Source organism: Lipophrys pholis (genome assembly GCF_963383615.2).
Source record: "Lipophrys pholis genome assembly, chromosome: 3".
Classification (NCBI taxonomy): Eukaryota; Metazoa; Chordata; class Actinopteri; order Blenniiformes; family Blenniidae; genus Lipophrys; species Lipophrys pholis.
The window spans coordinates 14,593,852-14,619,062 of NC_137627.1; the positions used below are offsets into that span (position 1 = coordinate 14,593,852).

The 25,211-nt window shown below is 42.6% G+C and overlaps 1 protein-coding gene across 2 annotated transcripts in view; it reads right to left on the bottom strand.

Moving 5' to 3' along the window:
• Positions 1-4,819: 4,819 nt before the first annotated feature.
• The window catches only part of map3k10 (mitogen-activated protein kinase kinase kinase 10), a gene marked incomplete at its 5' end in the record, with an annotated part of 32,198 nt that continues 11,806 nt past the window's right edge, over positions 4,820-25,211 (bottom strand). The window contains 10 exons of one of the 2 annotated variants that reach the window (XM_080459126.1): positions 4,820-7,028; positions 7,221-7,755; positions 8,701-8,999; positions 9,103-9,215; positions 10,131-10,269; positions 10,342-10,464; positions 11,810-12,056; positions 12,342-12,517; positions 14,322-14,470; positions 15,795-15,975. In XM_080459126.1, coding sequence (XP_080315252.1) covers positions 6,628-7,028; positions 7,221-7,755; positions 8,701-8,999; positions 9,103-9,215; positions 10,131-10,269; positions 10,342-10,464; positions 11,810-12,056; positions 12,342-12,517; positions 14,322-14,470; positions 15,795-15,975 — 2,363 coding nt within the window. In that variant the 3' untranslated portion in view covers positions 4,820-6,627. Of the gene's footprint in view, positions 7,029-7,220; positions 7,756-8,700; positions 9,000-9,102; positions 9,216-10,130; positions 10,465-11,809; positions 12,057-12,341; positions 12,518-14,321; positions 14,471-15,794; positions 15,976-25,211 lie in introns of both variants that reach the window. The other variant, XM_080459125.1, reaches the window with a different exon arrangement.

Here is a 25,211-nt window from a genome sequence, read left to right on the forward strand (position 1 = left end):
TTTGCTCATACCGCTGATTTATCTCTTCTGCCCTTAAGAAACACAGAAGGTGGCGACAAACTGTGATCGCAGCAGTAGAATGGGTTTCAAATATTTCTGAAGAAAGAAATTAGGTTCTTCAGAAGAACCGGGGTCACCTTCTGCCTCGGCTGAAGTGAGAAAGGATTTTTCTGTTAGAAAGAAGAGTCGTGAGCAGGAAATCAAATCAAAAAAAGATGATGGGAAAGATTTCCCCCCCGCCCCTTTTATTTCATTGACCCGTTCTGAGGTAAATAGGGATCTAAATGTGTCAATGGGACTCTGGAGAGACGGCACCATGTGTTCAAGAGACCGGCATGACACAGAGAGGCTCCAGTGGGGGGAGAAGTAGGCCGCCGCCAGCCCCTGTGAGGCATCCACCGCTGCAGCAGAGAAAAGTTCTGAACAGGGGTGTCAAACATGTGGCCTGTGGGCAAAGCGAGGCCTTTTTGAGAATCTAATCCAGCAGTAACACCGGCAACAGGGATCAGATTCAAAGCTGATGAGCAGAGGACACTTGTCCTTGTAAATGAGAGATTTGTAACAAATAGCTTTAGCATCAAAGCCATACGATGAGAGTGAGGAGAGACGAAGAAGAAAATTTGAAGTTGTTAATCACAGATTTATTTTTTTTTCCACTAAAACTAAGGTAAACCTCCTGAAGTTGTCTGTATTCATCCTCTTGTTTTACTGGTCAAGCCCCATTGAGATCAAATTGAGCCGCATGTGGCCCCCTGAACTAAAAATGAGTTTGACACCCCTGAACAGGAGTTTATTTCTCATTAAACACCACATCATCCAAAAGATGTGAGCGTTTTTCCTTTCTCTGATCTTATCCAGCTGCCGTAACAGCCTCTGCTCCTCCAGCAAGGGCTTCCCACATGATTTAGGAACAGAGCCGCTGCAATGTCCTCCTATCCAGCGACAAGATAATTATCGATTGGCTAATTACAGCCAAGTCGTCAGCTGCAGAAGCCTCCCTCAGACCGCCTGTGTTTTCTATTTGCATCTGCTGGTCCCCCCCCCCTCCCAAAGGAGATAAATCACCACGGCAGTAACTTAGGGCACCTGCAGGCTCGTCTCCATGGCTGCCTGGGCCGAGTGTCCTCACCCACAAAGGGCCCCTCTGGGATCGGTCTCCCAAACACACACACACACACACACACGCACACGCACACGCACGCACACGCACACGCACACGCACACACACACACAGACGGTCCTCTCTCCATGGCACCAGTCTGCCATCTTGTTTTTGTCTCGCTGTGCTAAGTCATTCTAGCTCAACGTGTGCTACAACTGTCTAGGGAAAAATTAGATACAAGTACAACAGGTTTGTTTCTAGCCGGTCTTTTTTGTTGTTGTTGTTGTTGTTGTTGTTGTTGTTTCTGTTTCTGGTTTGGGTTTATTTTTCTTGATTAATGATCGAGCTGACTCAGAGGCTGTTATTGTTCTTCAGCATAATCCGAAAAGTCTGCAATCTGTGCAAACAGAGACAGAGACACTGGATCTCTGCATCAGATGAGCTTTGAAAACAAACAAAAAGCACAACAAAAAAAGAAGAGACAGAAAAATGAAAACTACTGGCTGCATTGGGGTTTTTTTTTATGTTCTTTTATTTGATGTCATTTGAAGTAAATGTTTGTCAAATGTCAAAGTAGTTTTTTGTGAATATATGATACAAATGTACAAAAAAAAAAAATTACAAAAATGGAAAGTTTTATGGTTGTTAAAAGCTTTACTTTATGAAATTACTTTATCAAGAGAATAGAAAAGCAAGAGATAGAAAAGAGAATTTTACTATAGCTCCTTCGCAGAGCTGCTTTGTAACTGTGTCTGTATTTGTTGGTATTTCTGTTTGAAGTCCCTTTTTGTTGAGGGATCCAGAACTGGTTCAGAGGACGTGCAATCCCCTCAGACTCCCCACCGCATCCCACCGGCCATTCAACCAGCTCGTCTGCACAGAGAAAACAACCAGTGAACACAGGAGAGGAGAAGAACTCTAAGGAACTTGATTTCTTTTGTTTTTTTGTTTTTGGGGGGGGAGTTGCTCCTCACAGCTGCCGTCGTCCCTCCTGGTAGTTACTGTGCTGACGTGTTACTGAAGGACACGAAGCTGGGGACGTCGAGGGGATCTCAGACCGCATTTTCGTCTCACCCCGCTCCCCGGAGGCCTTTCACTTTTCAACATCCAACAGGCCTCCATCACTGGTTTTACTGAACTTGCTAGCCCAGGAATGCACTATTGATTGGTAAATGAAGATTATGAATAAAGTTTCAAACAAAGAGGAATTCTGTTGTTTGAGCGTGACTTAATTAAACTAACTTCAGTGGAAACCATCCTCAATGGGCCTCACAAACCCTTCGTTTCCCAGATTATTTGTCTTAAAATAAAGCCTTGATTTCATTACAATTTCTTTAAATACTTGCAACATTAATTGTGCACGTGGGGATCTACCGTCAGCTTTCATCACACTGAGATCTTAACAGATATAAGACCCTCCTTCATAGAGTTTACAACATATTTTTATCTTCCTAAGCAGAGAAAGGTCTGAATGCTGTGATCATTCAGCTGGGTTTAACAGCTTTGAAAAGGCTCTTCACTCAGACTGAGCCCCGGGTGATGCTCAACAAGTGGTTTCACATCTTAAATAGTGCTGATCAATGCATTGATCCAGAAAACATTACCACACAATAATTTGAGCAGATTGAACCATGTTTTGTTGTAAAGTTTTCAAGTTATTTCAATGATTTAAACTCGGATTCACTGTGCTCTTATTTTGTTCATTAATCTATTTAGTCCTTCAAGAATGAAACTTCATTAATGGCGTAATGACCTGATGTAGATTTCTACAGTTTGGAGGACACACCAACTGCCAGACCGTCAGTTTCATTGTTAACCTAAGAAATTAAGACACTTTCAATTTGTTTCCCTTTGTCCTCTTTCTCTCCCACCACCCGAGTCTGCCTTTATTATCCTGAAAATATTTTACACGGACACGACAGCTTAACAGAACACAGTAAAAAAAAGAAGGGATTGTGATTAGAAAGAAGGAAATGAGGCGAAAACTTAAAGAAAATGATAAAGGGGGAAATAAAGAAAGTCCTGACTGTAGGAAAAAAGACAAATGACAGAAAGAAAGAGACAAAGAAAGCACACATTGCCTTCCCCATACAGAAAACTCATTGTGTGTGTGTGTGTGTGTGTGTGTGTGTGTGTGTGTGTGTGTGTGTGTGTGTGTGTGTGTGTGTGTGTGTGTGTGTGTGTGTGTGTGTGTGTGTGTGTGTGTGGTTTCTTTTAATAGCATCACCATGGAGGTGAAGCGGGGTTGCTAGGCAACAAGCTGGCGTCTGAAAGGGTGTTTGATTGGCGGTCACACTGGCAGACGCAGCAGCCGAGTGTGTTGTTGTATGTGTGTGTCTGTAACATCTGTAGCCTGTCTGTTTGTACACACAAAGGTCCCTTTGTCGGAGAAAAAAAAAATCCAAACACTATGAGACACTTACATCTTTGCTTTCTCGGATTCAGTTGTGAGAATTGTAAATGAAGAGTTGTGATTGCCGGTGTGCTCCTTCGTGTACCTTGTGAGGCAGCTGCAGTGTCAGGGAGCCACCACAGGAATGTCAGACATAAAGAAAAACATTTCAAAATTGACATGACATCATAGGACACCGTGGCGACACCGAGAGGACATTATGTGTCACTGCAGGCACCTTTGTCTGCTGGTGTCAGGCGTCAAACTACCGTCAGCTGCTTCTGAAATGACACCTTTAGCACAGTCATGCCACAAATATAATCAAGTACAACGTTTATTATCTATTTTCTGAATTTAAAAGCTTTTTTTTTTATCGCCATTCATTTTACTTCTGTGTTTTTTTTTTAATGATGAAACTGATAATATTATGAAATGCGGCAAGTGACAATATTTGGCGACTCTTATGTGTTAACACTGATGAGTTAATGACAGTTAATTTGTAAATAATAAAAGGCTAGCGGTTAAATTAGATTTCCATGCAGAATATAGTTTTTGTGTACCTGCCTGGAACAAAAAGCACTATATATTTCCACTTGTGCATTTTTTCAACAGTACTTTTACTTGTGTAAAAAAGATTAAACCACAAGGGGGGAAAAAACATTCCCATAAAAATATTCAAGTATTATAGTAACAGTTGTGGTTTACACCTTTAGATATTTAATTGTGACTCGTCAGTGTGTTAGTAGGTCACTGTGAACGTGGCGAGTCAGTTTTCATCACTATTTTTGGTTTTGTAAATATTGACAGTGGATCAATATCAGATGAGAAGAATTTTTTTTTATCTTTTATAAAACTACATCACATTAACTTTTTCAATTGTCAACAGATGTCTGAAAAGTGACTCAAACTGCAAAAGGCTTTTTGGAAATCTTAAAAAGCACAAACTGCTTTAAATAACATTAAACATTTTCAACAATGATTTTTGCAACAAAGCTTGTGACAGCATCCGTTAATCTAATCAGGGTGTATATTAATGGTTGGATATTACTGAACTACGCTGTAGAGCTGTGTTCAACAGTCAAACTGAAGACCAAGACAATTCAAAATTGCTCTATTATGACAAGCCATGCCATCAAATTTCTCCTTAAGTTACTTTATGCTCCAAAGGACTGGCTGCGACTCACTTGGTAGAATGAAGAATTATTAGTTTCCTCAGACAAGACACTGAACCCCAACTTTGAAACAAACTTGTTGGATTTTGTAAGCACTCGTGGCCATCACAAAATAAATCTAGCGCTGACACATCTTCTTTGTTTTTTGGGTTTTATTCGTCTCTCATTCACCACATTTCACACAAATTCCTCATCGAACCCAGAAATGTCACAGGAAGAGACTGAAGACAACATGGATGTACCAGTGAGCCATTTTCCTTGTTTGTTTTTTTTTCTCTCCTGTTATATTAACAAATATATACAGATATTCCTGGAAGAGAGCTGCAATAACAGTAATAATAATTAATCCTTTCCAATAATAACAATAAATTTAATAAATACTCAGTGTTCTTTAACCACACGAGGAGAATGACTTTGGGCTCAGTCTTCTACCGATGGGATTGTCATCATCCCATACAAATAATAGCACACACACACACACACACTCTCTCACTCAGCCACACACGCACACACACTCACACACACCTGAAGAAAAATTTGCACAGTCAACTCAATATCGTCCGCGACCAGAATGAACTGTCCAATGTACAAAATTGACTCTGCAGAGAAAAGTAGATTTGTCAGCCGTGAGTCAACGAGTCCACGGGGAGACAGGCGAGGTGCACAACACAGCTCCTAAAGTGCCACTGACGTCGAAGTACAGCAGGTCGGAGGAGAGGGTGTGACATTTGAAGAGATGCCGACATGAAGTTGAGATCAAGCAGCGCATTCAGTGTTTCCAATTAGGTCCGTTTCAGTGGCGAGAAGCAGGATCCACTTCACAGACAGGAATGTTTTCAACGGGGGAAAAAAACTAAGATGACGTAAAAGACGAACAAACGCGTAGCAACCTGTGGTCCTGTTCTGTTCAAGTGCTACAATGAAACCATTCACATGTAAATCAACATGCGCTGAAGAAGCACCGGCACACAGAAATGAACCTATGACGCTCATTCACACATGTACAGTGATGTTTACATGCTCACACACACACAGAAACACACCTGAGCCACCAAACCAATATAAAAAAACTTTTTTTTTTTTTTGCTAACCGGGATGATGCAAGCACTGAGAAAATAAAACTCTGTATTTGACTTTACACGCTGAGGGTATCACCTGTCCCCCAGTGCTGTGAGAGAAAGAAAGGCTTTTTTTTTTTTTTCAGTTGTTCCTGTCTCGGACAACAGGACGACGGACGCCATGCAGCGAGATGATGACACACGAGGATGAAGGCAGAGCCGCTCGGAGATGTCTGAACAAATTGTGCAAATTAAGAACAAGGATACTATATTCAGACTTAAACAATCCGGCTCCTCTATTTTTTTTTTTTTAACCAAGTAAGCACTCGTGAAACAAAAAAGGTTGCAAATAAAATAAAGCTTTCATGGTTTTAAGTGAGAAAGTACGCAGACGGGCAGAAGCACAAGTAGATGGATCGAAGGAACAAGAAAAGAGCAAAGTTAAAAAGTGGCTTTTTTTAAGCATTTGAATGGCTTTTGAGTATCATGAGTCTTGGAGGAACTACAGTTTGGTCATAGGTCACGAAGAAGCAGATGAGACGGGTTCCAGAGAGGGAGAGGTGCAGGTAAAGTCGGGAACAGGAGTTGGAAGAGCACGCTGCAGGGAATTAAAAGGCCTGTGGGATCCTGGGCGTCGTGCGGGTCAGTGAGCACTATAGGGGATGGCTTGTTGTAAAGGTTTCTCACCTTATCGGGACAGTAAAAGGACACATTAGAAGCACAGCTTCTATTAAAAAATGCAGACAACATGACAGAAAGTGGGATGTTTTTGCAAACCTCAGTGAGTGCACTTTGCTCGGCTCAGACATCAAGTAGGCGTTTGTCATTCAGCCCAAACTCCCGTGTCTTAAAAAAGGCCTAAAAAAAAAAAGAAAGAGGAAAACGTCCCATTGCTGTTTATCACTATGTGGACTGCTGTCCACACAGAGTGGCGGGCTGCCGCTGCCCGCACAGGGGAATGGTTTGGTCCAGATTCTGACCCTCCACGTCCATGTCCATCAGGTTGGGCCGCGCCGCACTTGCACTGCTGTCCCCCGAACCAAGGGGGCTGTCGCAGCTGCTGCCCGGCGACGAGCTCAGGGTCCGCGAGAGAGAGCCCAGCTTCCAGGGGTCGGCTCTCATCTTGGCCGGAGTGGGCCGCGGCCGGGGGGCAAACTCCAGCGTCTTGGGCCTCTCCAGGGGGCTGATGAGGCAGTGAGGGTTCGGGTCAGGGATCGGTGGAGCCGGAGCTTTTCGCCGCTGGTGAACTGGGAAAATGGTGGAGGGGTCCGGCAGCCGAGGGATGTCCAGAGTGTCACGCGTACCTGAATCAAGAGAGAAGTTTAGAAAAACACCGCAGATATTCACCACTGCAGTCTGAAGTAGTTTTACGATACAAGGTAATACAAGTATTCTAGTCACGAGTTCTTGAGTTTAATTGAATTTTCGTGAATCAAAGGGCAAAAAGAGGTGTACATGGTGATGAAAAGGGTATTCTGTCAGATGTGTGCCTGTACCTCTGGTCGCGGTGCTGTGTTGCAGCCCTGGCGGAGGAGGCATGGGCATGCTGCCATCTGACGGCGTCCTGTGGTGGCCCAGAGTCTGGGCTCGGGGCCGTATTGCCCCGTCTGAAGGGGTGCGCCTGTGTCCTCTGTTCAGGGCCATGGCTGCAGACACGTGGGTGGGCGTGAGGGATTGGTTGGGATCCTTCTTAAAGCTTTCTGCCCGCAGGTCCAAAAGCGGGTTGAGGGCAGGAGCCGGGGTCGCGGCCGGCGTTTTGACCCCAGTTATTGGGGTCATGGGGTACTCATCCGGGTCCGAGGGAAGGAGGGACTTGGTGGAGTTGCAGTCGGACAGAGAGGACAGAGAGAGGAGGGTCACGGAGGGAGAAGGGTCCAAACAGGGCAGCGCCGAGTCCTGATGTCGGGACAGAGACAGCGAGAGGTTTCGGCTTGGTGGAGACGTGCTGCGGCGAAAACATCCCGTCCGCTGGAAGAGGCCCTCCTTCTTCTTCCGCTGCTCCTCTCTGACGTCCTGCTCGTCCTGAAGCACCTGAAGGCAACGCCAGGTCATGTAAACACAAGCAGTCTTACGCAGCAGAACAGACATCAGGTTTGATCAGAAACAAAAATATTCCATCCTTCCTTGTGTGTCAACATATTTCTAAAGGCATTTATCAGTTCCTGTTACGCAGGAACGTTTTGATGAGGAACATTGAGAAAGAAGGCGGGTAATCACTGAAGTCACGTTGTGCTTCTCTGCAGGTTACACAGGTTATATATAATCTTCTAACACTAAAGAGAGACTCACTGATAAGACCTCATAAAAACTGATGAAATTAAATATACAGAGCAAATCTTGGGTAAAAGCCAGAACTGGGATTTAGCTGTAAACCTAAGCTGATCTGAGTTTGACCAGAAGACGAGGCCCACATCCTTTATTTTCTTGCCTCTCCTACTTGGAATAGCTTATTTCTAGTGGTGCTCATTTCATTGAGTGTGTTCTGATCTGATTTAAATCTGATTCCCTTCAGGATGTTCCTGTTTTATCTTATCAGGATTTTATGTTGACTTCAGATTGTGATATTATCACATCCAGCTGATCCCAACAGGTTTTGATTGAGTCAAACAAACTTAAGTGCACTAAACCACTAAACCACCATGTCAATGTAACCGAGCTGGAACTCGTGAAAAACACACTTGCAAAATAGATTTTTACATCTTAATGTTGGTTTTTCCTGTAGAATGGTTTAAAGAATGAATAAACTATGGCTCTTACTCAGTTTGTTTCTTTCCTACTCTTTATTCGCCTGTTTCTTCTAATACAAATAAGATGCACATTGTTTGATTTACTCATTGAATTTATTCAACTCTATAAGTTGCAATTATAAAGAATTTAAAAGCTTTGAAATAAACTCAAAGTCTTCACACTAAGTGCTGGCATCAGTCATCATGTGAACAACCCAACATCCGACTGTCACTGCGCTGGTCGTCCTACCTGCAGTTTTCCCAGCTGCATCAGGTCTTGACCCAGAGCCACCGAGGCCAGCAGAGAGGCACAGCCCAGCAGCAGCATGTCGCTCTTCTTCCTCTGGCTGCAGCGACGGATTGAGTCCTGGTAGCTCACCCCCGTCCCCAGGCCTCCAGATCCCTGACAGGAGCTTATACTACCGACAGAAGACGCCATGTTGGGCCCCAGGCTGCTCCACAGAGGCCCCGAGTCCTCCATGGCCCCGTTACTGCTGGTCTCTGACGGCATCTGGGATCCCGGCGATTCCTCAAACTCACCGCACTCTTCTACAAACGAGAGAAAAGAGATGAAGAGGCTCAGGGGACTGAGTTGAGATGCACGGGGGGGGGGGGGGGGGGGGGGGGGGGGTCGTGAGAATTAAACACTCACCCATTTCATTCAGGCTGGAGAAGCCGGCTGTCATCGGAGCATGTTTGGGGGACTTTCCCAGGTTTGGTGCACTGGACGACCAAACTTTGGCTCCTTCACTGAGCGACTTCAGTCTGGAAAGAGACCAATGCAGCACTCATATGATCATACAACAACATGAGCAATCAAAGCGAATTAGAAAACATGGATTTGGGTTTGAATGTCTTCTTTTTTTTTTTTTTTGCCTGCACTGACTTAAAATCTTATCATTTATATCTTTTAAATAGATACTAGAAACAATTTAAATGTATTCCTCTGAGAGATTTTTGGATCACTTCCAATCAATCTAATCAATCGAAAAGTTTCACAAAGCTCTGAGACGTTAATATGACTCCACTCACCTCAACAACATTAGTTGAGATTTAATATTTCTTCATAACGTACACTGTAATCCTCAGCAAAACTATTCTTCAAATCGAAGGATTGAAATCAGGCCAAATGAGGACGGCAGTCTCGTTTCTGTTTCTGGCTCCTCCGCTGACCTTATTACAATATCGATCAACAGCTTTTATTTCACTGAGCTAGAAACAATAATCTGCTTTGAAAACATCATCAGCTTCTTCTTGCTTGTGATGACTGGAAACACAAAAACATAATAATGGCTGGAACTTCATCAAAAAGGAAAGAAGAAAGGACTAAAATGTAGTACAAAAAAATGAATTAATGTTGGCTGATAATTCCTCTGTTACAGCAAAACTTCTTTTATAACACAGTGATTATATCGCAAGAGCTGCGATTGTGATTAGAGGCCACAAAGTCATTGAAGACACACTAATGATAGATCTTTTTGTATAGAGTCTCACTTTAAGTGGAGAGTGTTAACCACTATTATTTACTGAATCTATTTGTTCTACACAGACATGATACTTGTTTTTTTGTCATCATTGACAAATGTATATGGTGGGACCGGGTATCCAAATTTAGCTTGTCTGAATGACAATGAATCAAAGATTATTGTCATAATGAGAAAGAACAGATGCTGGACATACTTTTCCTCCCCGCCGACTCTCTCTTTCTGGTGGGTGGAGCTCGGACCCCAGGTGCGACCCTTCTTCTTGTTGCCCGTCAGGTCTTCCTTCTTACACACAGCGCTGCGACCCCACGTCTTGCTGCCGTCGCTCGGCGTCACTGAAAGACACCGTGTGCGAATGCTGACTCCGCTGCGCATCCTGTTCGGGCTTACAAAACGTGTGCACTCACGTCTGATGGCTCTCAGTCGAGGGATGACCCCCGGGCTGGCAGGTGGGGTCGTGCTCTCGCTCCCCTGCGTCTTCCGTTTGTCCACGCTCGGAGACGCCTGCACTGTGATCTTATGCTCAAAGCCTGGAAGACAAGAGTTTAGAATGGAATTAGGGATGGAAATTGGAAACCGATTCTCGTTGAGAACCAGTTCCCGGTGTTGGAATCGTTTGCTAAATTTGCAAACAATTTTCTAAAAGATTCCAGTGGGAGCGAATGACGTCACCGCGCACGTTGCGTAGTGTGGCTACGTCATTCACCAGTCCAGACAGAAGGAAACGTGGTGCCAAAATGGCAAAAATGCTCAAAAGTTTAATGACATTTCACAGGAAAGGACGACAACAGGGATGTTTCATCAATGGGAGGAAATACTACCGACATGGACAAACGTTTACACACCCAGCAGCCATAACTTTGAGTAAATGTTTTCAATCCGCTCCGGAGTGAATCTCAACCCAGCGGCAACATGAACACGTCTTCTGCTGTTAATACTGCAGGTTTCATTTCCAAGTAAGAATCGATAAAAAACCGAATTGTTAAGCAGAATCGAAAATGGAATCAGAATCGTAAAAATCGTATCCGTTCTCAAGTCTAGTTGGAATTACTTGCTGTGGTGACAAAAAAATAGCTGGCAGCCGACTAGACGCGTCTACTTATCACGTTTGTTTTTCTTTTAGGAGACACATTTGCTGAAGGCACTCGGGAGCAATTAAATTGATGGAAATTAGTTTAAAATTGGCTTTTATTTTTATTTGATATTATTATTTCATTAGTTCTGAGTTACATTGCCCTGTGATTTGAGTTTGATGTTTATTTTCTTGTTTATTAAGTAAAGTTTGTTCTTTGAAAATGCAAACATAAAATATTATTTTAAAGAAATTGGCTTTTAAACAGAAGTTGAAAATGTTTTTGTCTCTTAGGTGGTCTAAAGAAGCACATCATTTAGGATTGTTATTAAGTCATACAGTTGTACACTCGTCTCTGTGGATTTTAGGAAATGCGAGCTTTATGAAGGAAACACCTGTTGGATCCTGTGTTGTCTTGGAGTCTTGAGTGGTTTGCACTTTCAATTCACAGATTATTAGGTTTGAGTCCTGCTGGGGACTTTTTTGGTGTGATTGAATCTAACTGGTCAATCTAACATTATCTGTAAGTGGAGTTGTCTGCTTCTCTGTGTTTGGCCTGTGATTATCTGGCAACCTGTGAGGTACCATGCCTTCGCCCATAGTCCCCCTCAACCCTAAGTTAATCAAATCAGTGTAGAAGAGGAATTCTTAACAATTAGTCTGCTCAGCAGTTTGTGTTCCACTTTCCAACCTGGAAAAATCTGCTGTGTAACAGAAACATCAAACCTGGAGCTCTGCCAGCTTTGTGCACCTGATTCAGGTCATTTGTTTTTAGCTTGAATACAGTTCCTCTTTCTACCCACCAGAGGGCAGGCTAATGCAGTTGCTGTCTCTGCCCAGCTTCAGCAGCCTGCTCTTCTTGAAGTGGCCCTTCCTCTTCTTCACGCTGGGCTTCTCCTGGTACATCTGGTGGATGATGATGTTCAGCTCTCGCTCCACGATGTCGATCTCCCTCTCCGCGAGCTCCTGCTCCCTCCTCTTCAGCTGCTCCTCCTGCTCCCGCTGCTCCTCGGCCGCCCGGGCCAGCGCCTCCTCCCAGGACCTCAGCTCCTGTAGACGGATAAGGAAGAGGAGGAGAAAGATGGATGGATGGATGGAGGAGATACTGACACAGCAGCACCTCCTTTAACACTGCTTCTGGGCTCGTTGCTCAGGGAATTCTAATTTTCCCCTCAGACAGATGTGACATGCTGAGATTCCTTCCAGTCAAACATGAGAAGAGCATATTTATGCTTGATACGACACTTTAAATCTATATATATACTACAATCCAGGGACTGACATCGACACCTGGACTATTCATGACCTTGATAACCTGATTGTGCTTTTTCTCACCTTCTCTTTGGCCCTGAGCTCGTCAAACATCTGCTGGATCTCCAGCCTCCAGTCTTCCTGCAGAGAGTGAAAAGACTCCAGAGGCATCTGGAACATGGACGACTGCTCGATGGACAGCAGCCGTCTCAGGATGCTGGTGAACGAAGGTCTGCTGTGGGGGTTCGGGCTCCAGCACTCTGAAGGATGAGAAGGAAAAGGCATTGAAGGGGCTTTGTGGATGTATCATTCACTGTGTGAAAGGCTCACATCAGAGCCAAGGAGGGAACAAATTCTCACATACAGACAACTATATTTATAATCCCTGTCCGATCAGATCAACAAAAGCTCTGAAGGTGTGAATCAATCACCTCCCCATGACCTTGTCGCGTGTTCTTTGATTTTCCTTCTTTGGACCACTTTTAATAGTGACCATTAACAGAGCAGAATCCCCGAGAAAACCTGATGACGTCCTGACCCGGTCCTCTGGAGTTTACAAATTTGACTTTTTCCACTTGCCCATTTCTCCTGCTGCTGACATTTTGAGGACAAAATGCCTGATATATCCCACCAACTAACAGGTGACATGACAAAGAGAAAATCAGTGTTATTTACATCACCATAATGTTATGGCTGATCTGTGTGAATTCTATGGGCCGCTTTTCTCTTCTTTAAGCCCACAAATTCAAATATCTAGAGTGCAACGGTGCTAAAAATCTCTAAAATGCACGTTCTGTTCGAAATTATATATAAAGATGTAACTGATATTATCACTGAAAAGCATCTTGCTTCTCTGTGTGGATTCCAACGGGTGGAAATCCAGCATTCAACCACAAACCATCACTTGTCCTTCCCGTGAGGCTCTTCGAGGCGGAGCTCATCTTCGCACATTTTGAAAACCCTTCAAGGGTGACCGACGGAGGATGTCGCAGGTTTGAGTGCATCCAGTTTATACAACTGGGCGATAAATATAATACACAGAGGAGGGAACCATGAGTTTTTCTCCACTGGCAGTCAAGACAGCAACAGGAGACGCGATGGAGCGCAAGATGGGACGGCATATGGCGACAGCCAAGCGCTGCCTGACTGTGTCGCAGAAACATGTTGCACACCTTCAATAATCTGCTGAGCCACAAACCGATCAGCCGCATCGCTCAGACACTGAAGCGTGATCAAACTCTGCAGGAACAGCCCTTACAGAGGGCAAAACAAAACGCTTCGCCAGCTGCAGAGGGCAAAGTCTGTTTATGGGACTCGCCGAATTAGCATAATGAAATGTATGAGGATCAAGTTGGAGGAAGAGGAGATGAAAGTGAGCTGATGACAGGAGTAAACAGAGAGAGGAGAGCAGCGCGGGATGACAAAGGGGAGATTAACGGATGAACATGGTGGATAAGATGAAGTGTGTGTGTGTTTGTGGGGGGGGGGGGGCAGGAAATGAGCTTTAGGAGGCGAGAGGGAAGAGAAGGGTTTGAGAATCAGTTACTTTTCTTTGCATTGAACGTAAGAGTCCAGCCCACAGTTTTACACAGCCACATATCCGAAGACAGAAAAGGGAAAAATGTGTTTGAGATCAGCACAGTGTAGGACAATTTGGACACGAGTCAAATGTGTGTTTGAGCAGAGATCACCTGAACTGTGAAAGAAGAGCTGTTTAATACTCTGCTGCTCTCAGCAGAGATTATTAGCGAGGTTAAAAGAAGACATGTGGCCCAGGGGAGCTCCAGAGACAAGACCGCACGAGCGTGGAAATAAAGAAGTAACTAAAAATTAGTGTCTGAATGCAGTTACTAGTCGCTGCTTTTAAAAGAACTGGCTGAAAATTATAACCAGGTCGTTGGCAAAGTAAGACATAAGTTACTCATCAACCACAAACGATCTTACAGTAATTGAAGTGGGAGGAAGTCAGACCACTTGCAGTGAAGCTCATGTTCCCTGATGGATGCAGACAGGAACGCTGACTTTGAGTTACTGGATGTGAATGTCGGTAAGTGGCCTGCTTACCTGCCAGCAGGTGGGCAAAAGGCTCGGGGCAGGTCGAGGGGACGGGAAGTGTAAGCTTGTTCACGGCAACACCGTACGCTACGGCCAGAGCGTCGATCTCCCGGTAAGGAACCTCTCCGGTCAGCAGCTCCCAGAGCAACACACCAAAACTGTGATGAGAGACGAGCACATTTAAAAAAAAAAAAACACAAAGATCTGCAGTGAAAAAAGTACATACAATGTATTCTATTTATTTATTTATTCTATTTTGACTTTAATTTTATAGTTATTTGGACGTCTTATTCAATCTTCTATCATTTTTTTTACATCTGTGTTTAACATCAGTTTTACCCTTCTTTTATCATTACATCATTTCATCTGGCTTATTTATCTTCTGAGTTCTATTATTTATAACAAACCAGTGTTAGTATGCTCTATAAAAAGACATCTTTTTTTCATTCATGTGTTCACTGCTTCCTTGATCCTCCGTGTTCTGTTCTATTAACACAATTTCCATCTTCTGTGAAGCATTTTTAATTCTACCAACACCCATGAAATGTGCTGAGCAAATAAAATGTTTACAGATTTGTTTGTTTTAACTCCCAAAGATCAGATGGGAATGCGACAGTCAACATGTTCTAACCCTGTTTTAGCTAAGCTGCTGTCGAGAGTTCGCTTTAGGTTTTAATTTGGGGTCCAGTGTCTTAGTGTTCTGCCAGATGGAGGATCGGCCGGACTACGATCACCCACCATGATCGCAAGGCTGCAAGGGTGTCACGCTCATTTTACTTTACTGGCCACATACAGCTCAGTTTCAACTTAACGGGGCAAAATGGCAAAAATTCCAAAATATAGAAGTCAGTGCAAAAAAAGTACAAAACTATAAAACAAGTAATGTTTCTTATTTCACTAACATATCTGAACCACTCCTCAGAAAAAATATGTTCAATCTGAAATTCTACACACGACAGTGTTTCCCTCCCATCTCAAGTCCTACGTTGACAAGAAAATGTCGACTGCTTGTCCTCAGCATGCAGGTTTAAACAAACTCACTGTCCTTAATGCTGAAGCTTTTTTTAAAGCACACAAGTTTTCACTGCCGCGTTAACGACATCGCTGCTATCTGCTGTTCTGTACTGGGTCTACGTGCAGTTTTATGTCCTTCCCCAGTGGAAAAATTCATTAATAGCACTTTTATTGGTAAAATTGTAAAAAAAAAAGTCATCTTTGTACTAGATTGTAAGCAATCCAGTTTTGGCCAATGGGCTTGATGTTTACCACCAAACCTCAAGCTTCATCTCCCCTTTTTTGAAATAAAATCTTTACGTCTGTATTGGCAACCACTTGTCAAATAAAAGGTGAGTATTGAATTTGGCACAAGAGTAGACACATAACCTCAAACTTTTGCCCATTTAAAGAAAATCTCAGTCAGACTCTCCATGGAGTCTCTCAGTGCATAAGCCAGAGGAGCGAGGAAACTCGCCAGCGTCGTACCTCCAAACGTCACTGCTCTTGGAGAAGAGGGAGAGTTTGATGACCTCCGGGGCCATCCAGGCGTAGGTCCCTGCTGCACTCATCTTGGTGGTCTGGTGCCACTCTCTGGCCAGCCCGAAGTCTGTGATCTTCAGGGTTTTCACACTCAGGTCGTCCCGCTCCACCGGCTGCAGGATGAGGACTGAGGAAGAGGAGGAGGAGGAGGAAGCCAAAGAGTAATACTGATAAATAGTTTTGTAAACAAAAGTGTTGTTCAGAAACAGTTCTCGTGTGTTTGTTGTCATCCAAATGTGCAAAGAAGTAAATATTGAAAATACTCTGAGTGCAGCAATAAAACGTATAAAACCAATTTAACATCTGCATTAATATTTATTATATACAAGCAATTCATTAGATAAATAAAACATCTTTATAAGTATGTTTAGTGACTTCTTTTTTTGATTGGATTTTCAAAGAAAAATATGATTAAAATCATTTTTCAGATGTTTTTTTTTTTTGTTTTTTCAAATATCTCACACTGTGTTGTCATTATTATCTGCCCAGGCTCAAAAACACCATGTGGAGAGAGGTTAAAGAACATGTCCATGTTTGCACTGCAGGTGTGGTTCACTTCATGTGCTCCAGAGGTTTCTGCTCTGAGCTCCGGTCCAGGTGAGTGGGTTTGATTTCTGCACCCGATGGGCCAGCAGTCATTTTAATGCACGCATGCATTGTTGCTGTTCGACCTCCATCTCATCTCTCTCTCCCTCTCTCATGTACGACTTCCTCGTTCATTTCCGTGAGAGGGTTGACACTATGGAAATATTTAGAGTGTACACAGTTGGTAGCGAGCCAGGTGGGGTAGGCTCTCTCTCCTACTATCGCTCTGTCTCTCTCCCCTTTATCTGCAGGTTTATGCAAAGGGCGGCGAAACAAGGCTACGCACACAACAGCATCTTTGTTTACACACACACACACACACACACACACACACACACACACACACACACACACACACACACACACACACACACACACACACACACACACACACGCACACACACACACACACACACAAACCTTTTATGTGAAGAAGGTGTGCCTCTCAGCTCTGTTGACAATGAGGAAGCTTCCTGTACCTCCTGTCACAGTCAGACGACACTGAAGGAGTCTCACTTTATTATGTATGTGCACATATATGCACATATATATATATATATATATACCCAGTAATGTTAAAATGAAGTTGATGTCTTCAGTCTTTTTGGTGGGAACCAGATTTCCCTTCTATAAAGATGTAAAAACAAGATTGAGCAAGTTTAATATGTATGCTGGGCTGACAGCGTTTGGCTTTTATTCTCACTTTTTGTGCTTCATTAGGACATATTTCTCTTAAATAACCTAAAACAAAGCTGTGTGGAAGTTCCGAGTTTGGGAGAATTCAGTTGTTGTTGTTTTTTGTTTAACTTTTCGGTAGTTCGCCTCAGAAGCTGAGAATCCCAGTTGTTTTGGTAAGTGGCACAGTAAAAGTTGGAGACGCCTGATGTTGGAGCGTTGAGGTGGTTTTTTTCCAGTTTGTACATATGGTTCTGCGACAGTGTTGAAATTACATTACGAATATGATTTAATGTTCATTCACTCGATTCATTCTCAGAAAGCGCTATAGCAGAGAAACATTTCCGCATGACACATTCACATTGCTCTCCGGTTTACAAAGTCGTGATTAACCGGGAGGCTGCAAACTTGTTTTACAAAGTCAGTGACGTCTGAGAAAGGAATTATGTAGTTCAGTGCATCTTGACCACTCAGGTCTTTGTGAGGTCGTGTGACTTGGCTTCTGTCTTTCTGATGACGCTTTTCCATTTGTATCACATTCTTAAATATTTCTCAAAGAACAGCATGAAGTGATGAAGCCTTTTGGATAAGGAGCGAACCGTCTTTTCAAGCTGACCTGATTCATTTGCCTCCTGCCCGACTGATCTATCGCCTTGATTTTCTGAATTTTCATACAGTAAATAAAAATAACTTTACTGCTGCTTCTTTTTGCTCATGAATTTGTAATATAGTAATACTGGCTGAAGTTGCCGACAACACAACCTATTGACTGTTCGCAAAAGTTGTGATCTTGTCTGAACTTAAGTGAGATGTGCATTAAATGACAACATTTAACAGTGACACACTTTTTCCATGACAGGATCGCTCCTTCATTGATTATGAGGTCATTTTTCAAAATATTCTTGTTTATTTAAAAAAAAAAAAAAATCTTATCTTTGTGGTGATTTCATGACTCTTTGTGATTGTTTTCACCGTTTTCATAATCTCAAATTGAAATTTAATGTACCTCAATGTTTTACTTTCACGTATTTGCAAGTTCTTGTGAAGCTTCTTGAATGGCCTGGTGTCTGAATGATGCTCTTTCATGGACACTTCCACAGTTACTATACTTTCAGTGGTGATGGTGTATAAATCAAACAAGCTTTTTACTAAGGGATTATATTTAATTGTACATGTTCGATTTGTGTTTTGGACCCTTCTTGAAAAGGAAATGATCAATCTCAAGCGGGTTTATTCGGCAATAAACATTTACACGGTTTGCAGCTATCCAACACGCAACTTCCACGCAGTAGAGGAGGGCTCTGATTGAATAAAGGGGGGCTGAGCAAGACGCTTTTCCTGAAAAAAGTCGCTAGAGCCTTGAAGATGGAGCCAGTATGTCTTGTAAAGGCAGAAGACGGGGAAGTGTTTGCATGCTCAGATGGGTGTGTCGCGTCATATGCAGCCTCTCTCGGTTAGTTTTATCCGTAAACAGAGAGAGAGAGAGAGAGAGAGAGAGAGAGACACACTGAAACCGAGGACATGTTGACAGAAACTGAAGGTGTGAGCGAAACAGCACTTCCACCTGCTCCCTTTCTTCATGATGTAATTATAACATCACTGCCTTCACGCCTTGATAAAAATGTCTTCACGCTACCACCTGTCCTCGCTCACTCGTCCTGCTACAGGTTAACTCCCCAGCCAGCGTTTCATCTGGTCGTCAAACACAAAAGATCAACACGTTTCTGTGTTCAAACCTGAAGAGCAGCGACACACAAGTAACAGCCGCGAGGGCATGAGAAGCATCGCAGCACATCAGCGATGGAGAAAAAAAAAGTCCTCAAGGAGAGCGTGGCTTTTACGCAATGCAACGCCAGAGCCGGTGGAAATGTTGTCTCAAAATAGACGACATATAAACAAGAAGAAGGCAGCTCACGAAGATGAATTATGGGAAATATTACAGGTCTGGATGCATCGCTGATTAAATCACACTACCATGAGTATAAAGAGGGAGTTTATTACGACAGCACGGTTTGGTTAGCTGTGTGATCATTTTGTGATTAATCAGCAATAAAATCTGCAGCTCATCCGCTCTCATTAAACTCCAATCTGCTCTGTTTCTCCTGCTTTAAGGCCCGAAACCATAAATGACCCACTGGAGTCTTCAAACACATCTGATGTCAGTGGAACTGTGGCCAGAGCTGCACAATGACGACAAACCTGCAGCACAAAGAGCCATTAAATACATGTGAAGTGGCAGCCCGCAGCTTTGTGAGGCCTATATGGGGGAAAAAAAGAAAAAAATCTTGAATCAAGTATTTCAGGCTTATTCATAATACTATCAACCATTAAAAAAACCACCATGTTTGCATTTGTTTTCCATGATAATGATCAGCCATCTATACAACCTCTATACCGGCCTTATCCAGCCTGTTCCAGTGATGACAGAGCGTATCCCCGCCAACATCAGGTCAGACAGGGGTCACCCCTCAAGTCTCATTATTGTGCCGCCTTTCCATTGGCTGTTAGTACTTCAGTGTTACTGCTGCTACCAGCAGCTGTGTGAAGTGGCGGTCATGACATTTCTTACACTGCCAAAAAATAATGTCAGGCCTTCTGTGCTCACACAGATAGTTGATTACAGCCTTTAACAGTTAGTTTTAATGTTTTCAACATATTTGTTTCTGGCCTGTGCAAAGAAACTAAAGAATCCAATCATAGGGAGAACTTGCAAACTCCACAGTGTCGTAACGCAGACTGAAACCAAGAGCCTTGCTATGAGAGGAACATGCTCACCACTAACACTACTTGTGTTTTTAACAGCATTTCAACAACATTTGGGAGAAATCCATTACATTGATTTGGTGGTTTATACACAATAGTCCAACATATTTAATCTTCATCTATGTCCATCCTTAAGCAGAGTTAGTTTTTTTTATTTCAGAGTATTTTTTTTTAGGTTTAATAAGCATGAGAACATTAAGTTAAAGTTACTTCATTTGTTCTGCTTTCTTTGGTTGTCCAACATCCAAGGAGAACAAACGGTCAGGCAGCAGAACTCCGGTGGCTCTCTGCTGTTTAAAGCTCCGTTATCCTGTAACATCTGGTTTGATTTCACATATCAGTTTGAAATACAAACACAAATTTTTACAAGACAATGAAGATATACTGCATGAAAATGGAAAATTGTCTCGTTTCCTCAGTTGCCATTAAACATTTTCCAAACCTATGGCGGCCCCACTCATATTACAGCCATTAGCTCCTAATACGCCCACATTAGATTGTGTAAATTAACAAAGTCGCCCCAGACCTGTTATGAGGGCTTGTGGGTCCCTTTAATTACTGCCTTTCTGTGCATATGCTCCAGTTTGTGGTCTTTAGAAGACAACCGCAGGGGTTTAGATGACATTTGGGACACGGTGTGAAACTATATAGCCGTCATGGCCACAATCCAAAAACTGCGATCGCAGTGGAGTATTGATCAGCTGTCACACACACCTGCTGGCTCCCGGAGAGTGAAGTTCTCCAGCCAAAAGGGAGCAGCAGCAGGTTTCTGTCCTGCCTGACTGCTTATTCATCCCTTAATGATCGGACCCTGACCCCAGCCGAGTGTTGAGAAACAACTCTGAGCACAAACACCGTCAGCGAAGTACCCACAGAGGCTTTAACCTCACTAATGATCCTCCAGACTGGTTGGCAAAGTGCGTGAGGCACAAGTGACACATTAGCCAGATGTTTCACCATTCAGGAATGCGGAGGAGCTGCATTATAAACGCCACAGAGAGTCAAGTCATCACGTGATGGTTATTAATGGGAAGGTACCTGTTCATACCAGAGAACAAAGAGAGCAAAGTGCACACCAATTCAGAGATAAGTAACAAATCAGTCACTCAGAAACACACAAAGGTGCATGGAAAGAGTGAACATTTGACAGAAATGGAGACAACAACATAAACATGGGTTACATTCACCAAGTGTTTTTATGTGCACTCTGTTCTTTCAAAGCCAACAAATTACTTTAAGGATTTAATTTCCTTTGGAAATACAATACTGGGTGGTAGCCACTGCATCACTGTGAACGAAGCACAATTAGAGAAGGAGGAGCGACGTGATCCTCTAATTCTCGAGACGTCTCGGGACGCAGAAAATTCCATTTACGCAATGAATGAAACAGGACTGGCGACCTGTCCAGGGTGTGACCTGTCCTCACCTATAGTTAGCTGGGATTGGCTCTCGCTCACTGCAACCCTGGAGTGGATAAAGCATTTTAGAATATATGGATGGACAAAACACCACAGCCGTACAAACTGCCTGTCCAGTGACAGCAGCCACTGCAAACACAAAATACCATTTTTAAAACGTGTGCCCTCTTTTCCCTTCATCATAACTCTGTCAGTTCTCATTGCAGAACACCTTTAGATTGATACACACACCCTGAAATGTGTGACGGCAGTGTGATCATGTCTTCTTCTACAGGTCACTTCAGAGGTCTGATGGCAGTCATAATTAGATCATAATGTGAACAAGTCCACCCAAACAATTACTCTCAAAAGCAATAATGCCTGCAGGGTGACCGCATCATTGACTTCACTTACCACTAATAATTCCTTCAAAACTCTTAAAAAGGTCAAGTTAAATGCAGTGAGTGTAACATATGTCAATCCGGATAATATACACTCAAGCAGCACACTATTATGGACCCCTGTCCACCCATGAGCATACCTGGGGAAGGAAAACTGATGAAGGCCAGTCAATTCTAATCACTCAGCCCCATAATGTGACCGCAAGGACTAAAAAACTAAACTTCATCAGCTCCATAAAAGCTCAATTATTGTCGGACTATAATAAAAGACTATAATAAAGAATATGTTTTACCTGTCAATAGTAGTATATGAGGTTTTTCACCCTGTTTCAGTTCATTCTGAACAAAAACAGTGACAAAGTTTATTGTAAGCACCTTGCCATCGGCAACCCATTACACCATTGTCATGAAACAGCAGGGTTTTGTTTGAAAAGTGTTACTTAAGTCTGGGTTTTTATGGTTGTCTGTTGGATCTTAGGAGCTCTGGGCAAAGTGGCTTTTTGTCTCTGCGTTGCCTCGCCTTAAATAAACTGTGGTGGGAGAGCGGGCAATCAGCTGCTCTCAGAGCCCAGTGTTAGGCGTGGCCTTACGGGCAGTCAGCTGAGAGCCTGATCCTCTGTGATCAGCTGATTGCGCCGCTGCAGGTGGAGCCGACTGCCAGAGCTCAGAGCGACTTTCCTTTTTCAGACCGTTCTTCAAAGAGCATCTTCAGGTACTTTGAAGTGAAGACGTGCTTGTGAAATAAATCTCCAATTGTTTTTTAACTCGAGCCACAGAATGCCGTCCAAGTGAAGTGTTAGGGTTGGGCTTAGGGGTGCAGGGGTGATACTTTGTCCTGTTTCTTGGTTTGGTTTGACAACTCTGATTTTACTTGTTTGCACTGGAAATGCATCACAGATGACAGAAACCTCTAAAAAGAGGTAAAAAGACTTCATAACACTTCATGTTCAATTCATGTAAATAAACACAGTCAACCCTACACACAACCTATGACCAAGACATTTTGAGCACGATTGCAATTTTAATTATGAAAATAACGGCCTCTGGTCAAAAAAAGAATAAATGAGAACTTTCTGATCTTCTAAATTTCAGGATTATTTTGAAATTCTATCTTTATGAGATATAATGTATGCTGAAATGAATAATTGATAAATAACAAATTTTATGTGTAATACTTTTAATATAGTATATGGAATTATATATGATCTAATTCAATCATGAGAGAGGTATACTTTCCTTTTTTTGTTTTTGTTTTAGATGTACCTGTATTTTTGTTTATATATAATCACATTTGTTTGAGAGAAAAAAAAAATATTTTAACACAGTAGCCTTCTCAGCTCGATAAACCTGTGCTGTGTCACTTAAAGGGACACAATGAGAGCTGCACCTGATGTGCCCAGATTTACAGGAGCAGGCCAATCTTATCAAACTCATGAGGAACTTCACCAATGCAAATCCTCATCGTTCACCCTCATGTCACTGAACAGCTCACTACTGGCACAAACAGCTCAACCAGTTAGATTACAGCTTACGTGTGTTGTTTTGGCCAAGATTCACTTCAGACTGTCGTGTTATTAACCTGTTATGGCAACAAAGGGCAGAGGTCAATAAAGTGAGACTGTGGAGTTGGGAAAGAGGAGGCCACTGGCCGGTGAACACCCTCATGCCCCTATGACAAGCGTTTTTTTTGTTGTTGTTTTTTCAGTTTTCATGCCCAGACTACCTTTTCTTAAATTGACTGTACATTAGGATCATGTAGATAAAAAAAATTGATCTCAAGTAAAGTCTTATTTGATTTGCCTGTTAGTTTTTTTAATATTTTTCACAAGTTGAACCTTGTTTTTCTTCTTCGTGTGGCAATAATGAAACAAGAGTCCTTGAAGCGCTCAGATATTTTGTACTGTAATCAGCTTTTATCCTGAGGCCCCGTTCCTTTCTCCTAACAATCAATCATTGCAAAGCAGAGCTGGTAACGTTTCATTTAATTGAGTTGAGTGGAATTGTAAACATGAGAATATGGATTGTTATGCTGTTTACTGACACCGTCACTTATGTCCTCACTAAAATAAATCTTGTCTTACACTAATGATATCCACCCGCATTTAACTGTGCATTGTGTTTATTTGCAATTACCAAACCCTCTGACAGAATGATCTATAATGAACAAAAATGTTGCAAAACATCAATAAGCACAATAAAAGCAGAGGGAAAAGACTCGGCCACTTCTAACCACACCTGATCAATCTCGCTGAGAGAGAGTGCTAATACTGCGGCTGGCCTTTACAGGGTTCCCCATATCAAGTCATTGCATCCTCCACCACAACTCAGCTTATCTCTACACCAGATTGCTGCCACAGCCAGGATTGGAACCAGGGTCCCTCACACTCATGGTTCAGACTAAACCCGTTGTACCTCCAGGGGGACATGAATCAATCTCTTATTAAAAAGTAGTACGAGTAAGAGAAACGTATGAAAATCTACCAACAAAATTGTTACCAAATAATTTCTTCACCAATGTGTTCGCAAAGGTGTGTAATATGTTCAAATTCAACTCCCATGGGAAACTTGATCAAGTTTTTCCAGAGTCTTTTTCCAGAGCCGCGAACCTGTTGATCAATGAGTCAGGAATATGGTTTACTTTTCATTTCATTTAATTTTTTCATTACTTAAGGCACATCATCACACTAAAGGACAAAGCAGCTTAATAAAACCCATTAGTCATGATAATTTATTGGAAACCAAAAGAAATGCAAACTTGTGATAGTAAAAATATAAATATTATATATTTTGCACGTGCCATATTCAGACAACTATCAAAAGCAGCTTTAAATAAGCAAATGCACCAAATATGAAGTTTGCACCTTGAACCCAACATACAGATGATATCTCATTTGTGTTTTATTACAATTATCAATGTCAAGAAATTCAGAGCACTGAAGTTACTGTTTTTGTACTGAATTCTAGTGAATTGTCTTGACCTGTCTTGTCTTGTATTTAGAAAATATATGTTTTTCTTAACATTGGATCCTGTAGAAAACAGTTGAAATATTAAGGACAGGAGCACTATCTCCACTAAAATAGCATCAAGGTAGAGATTACATCTGCATATGTTATTTGGAGGCATTAACATTCTACATAATACAAATATGCAGCCTCACAGAGCTTCTAACAATAAAGATTTGTGAATGTTTTTTCCCGATATTTGTGGCTCTTCATGAAGAAAAAGCTTTGATGGTTTAATACTCATTAGGACAGCACAATCTTTTGCTATAACCATAATGAATCTTCAGACCACTCATAGTCCAGCTTCCTTCAGCTTCATCCTCTTTGTTCCACCTCTCCCTCCGCCTCCTTCATGCAGAAACAGGTACAGCCTGCAGGGTGGGACAGCTGTTTCTGTTTCTCTTCAAGTCAGCAAATCAGGTCTGTCTAACCCCAAGAGACTCCCCCTGATACCTCCCTCTGATTCTGCAGCTTCCCACACCTCCTCCTTTAGCTCCTGCATGTCGAGGGATGCTGGTACGCCTGACTGCTGGTCCCAG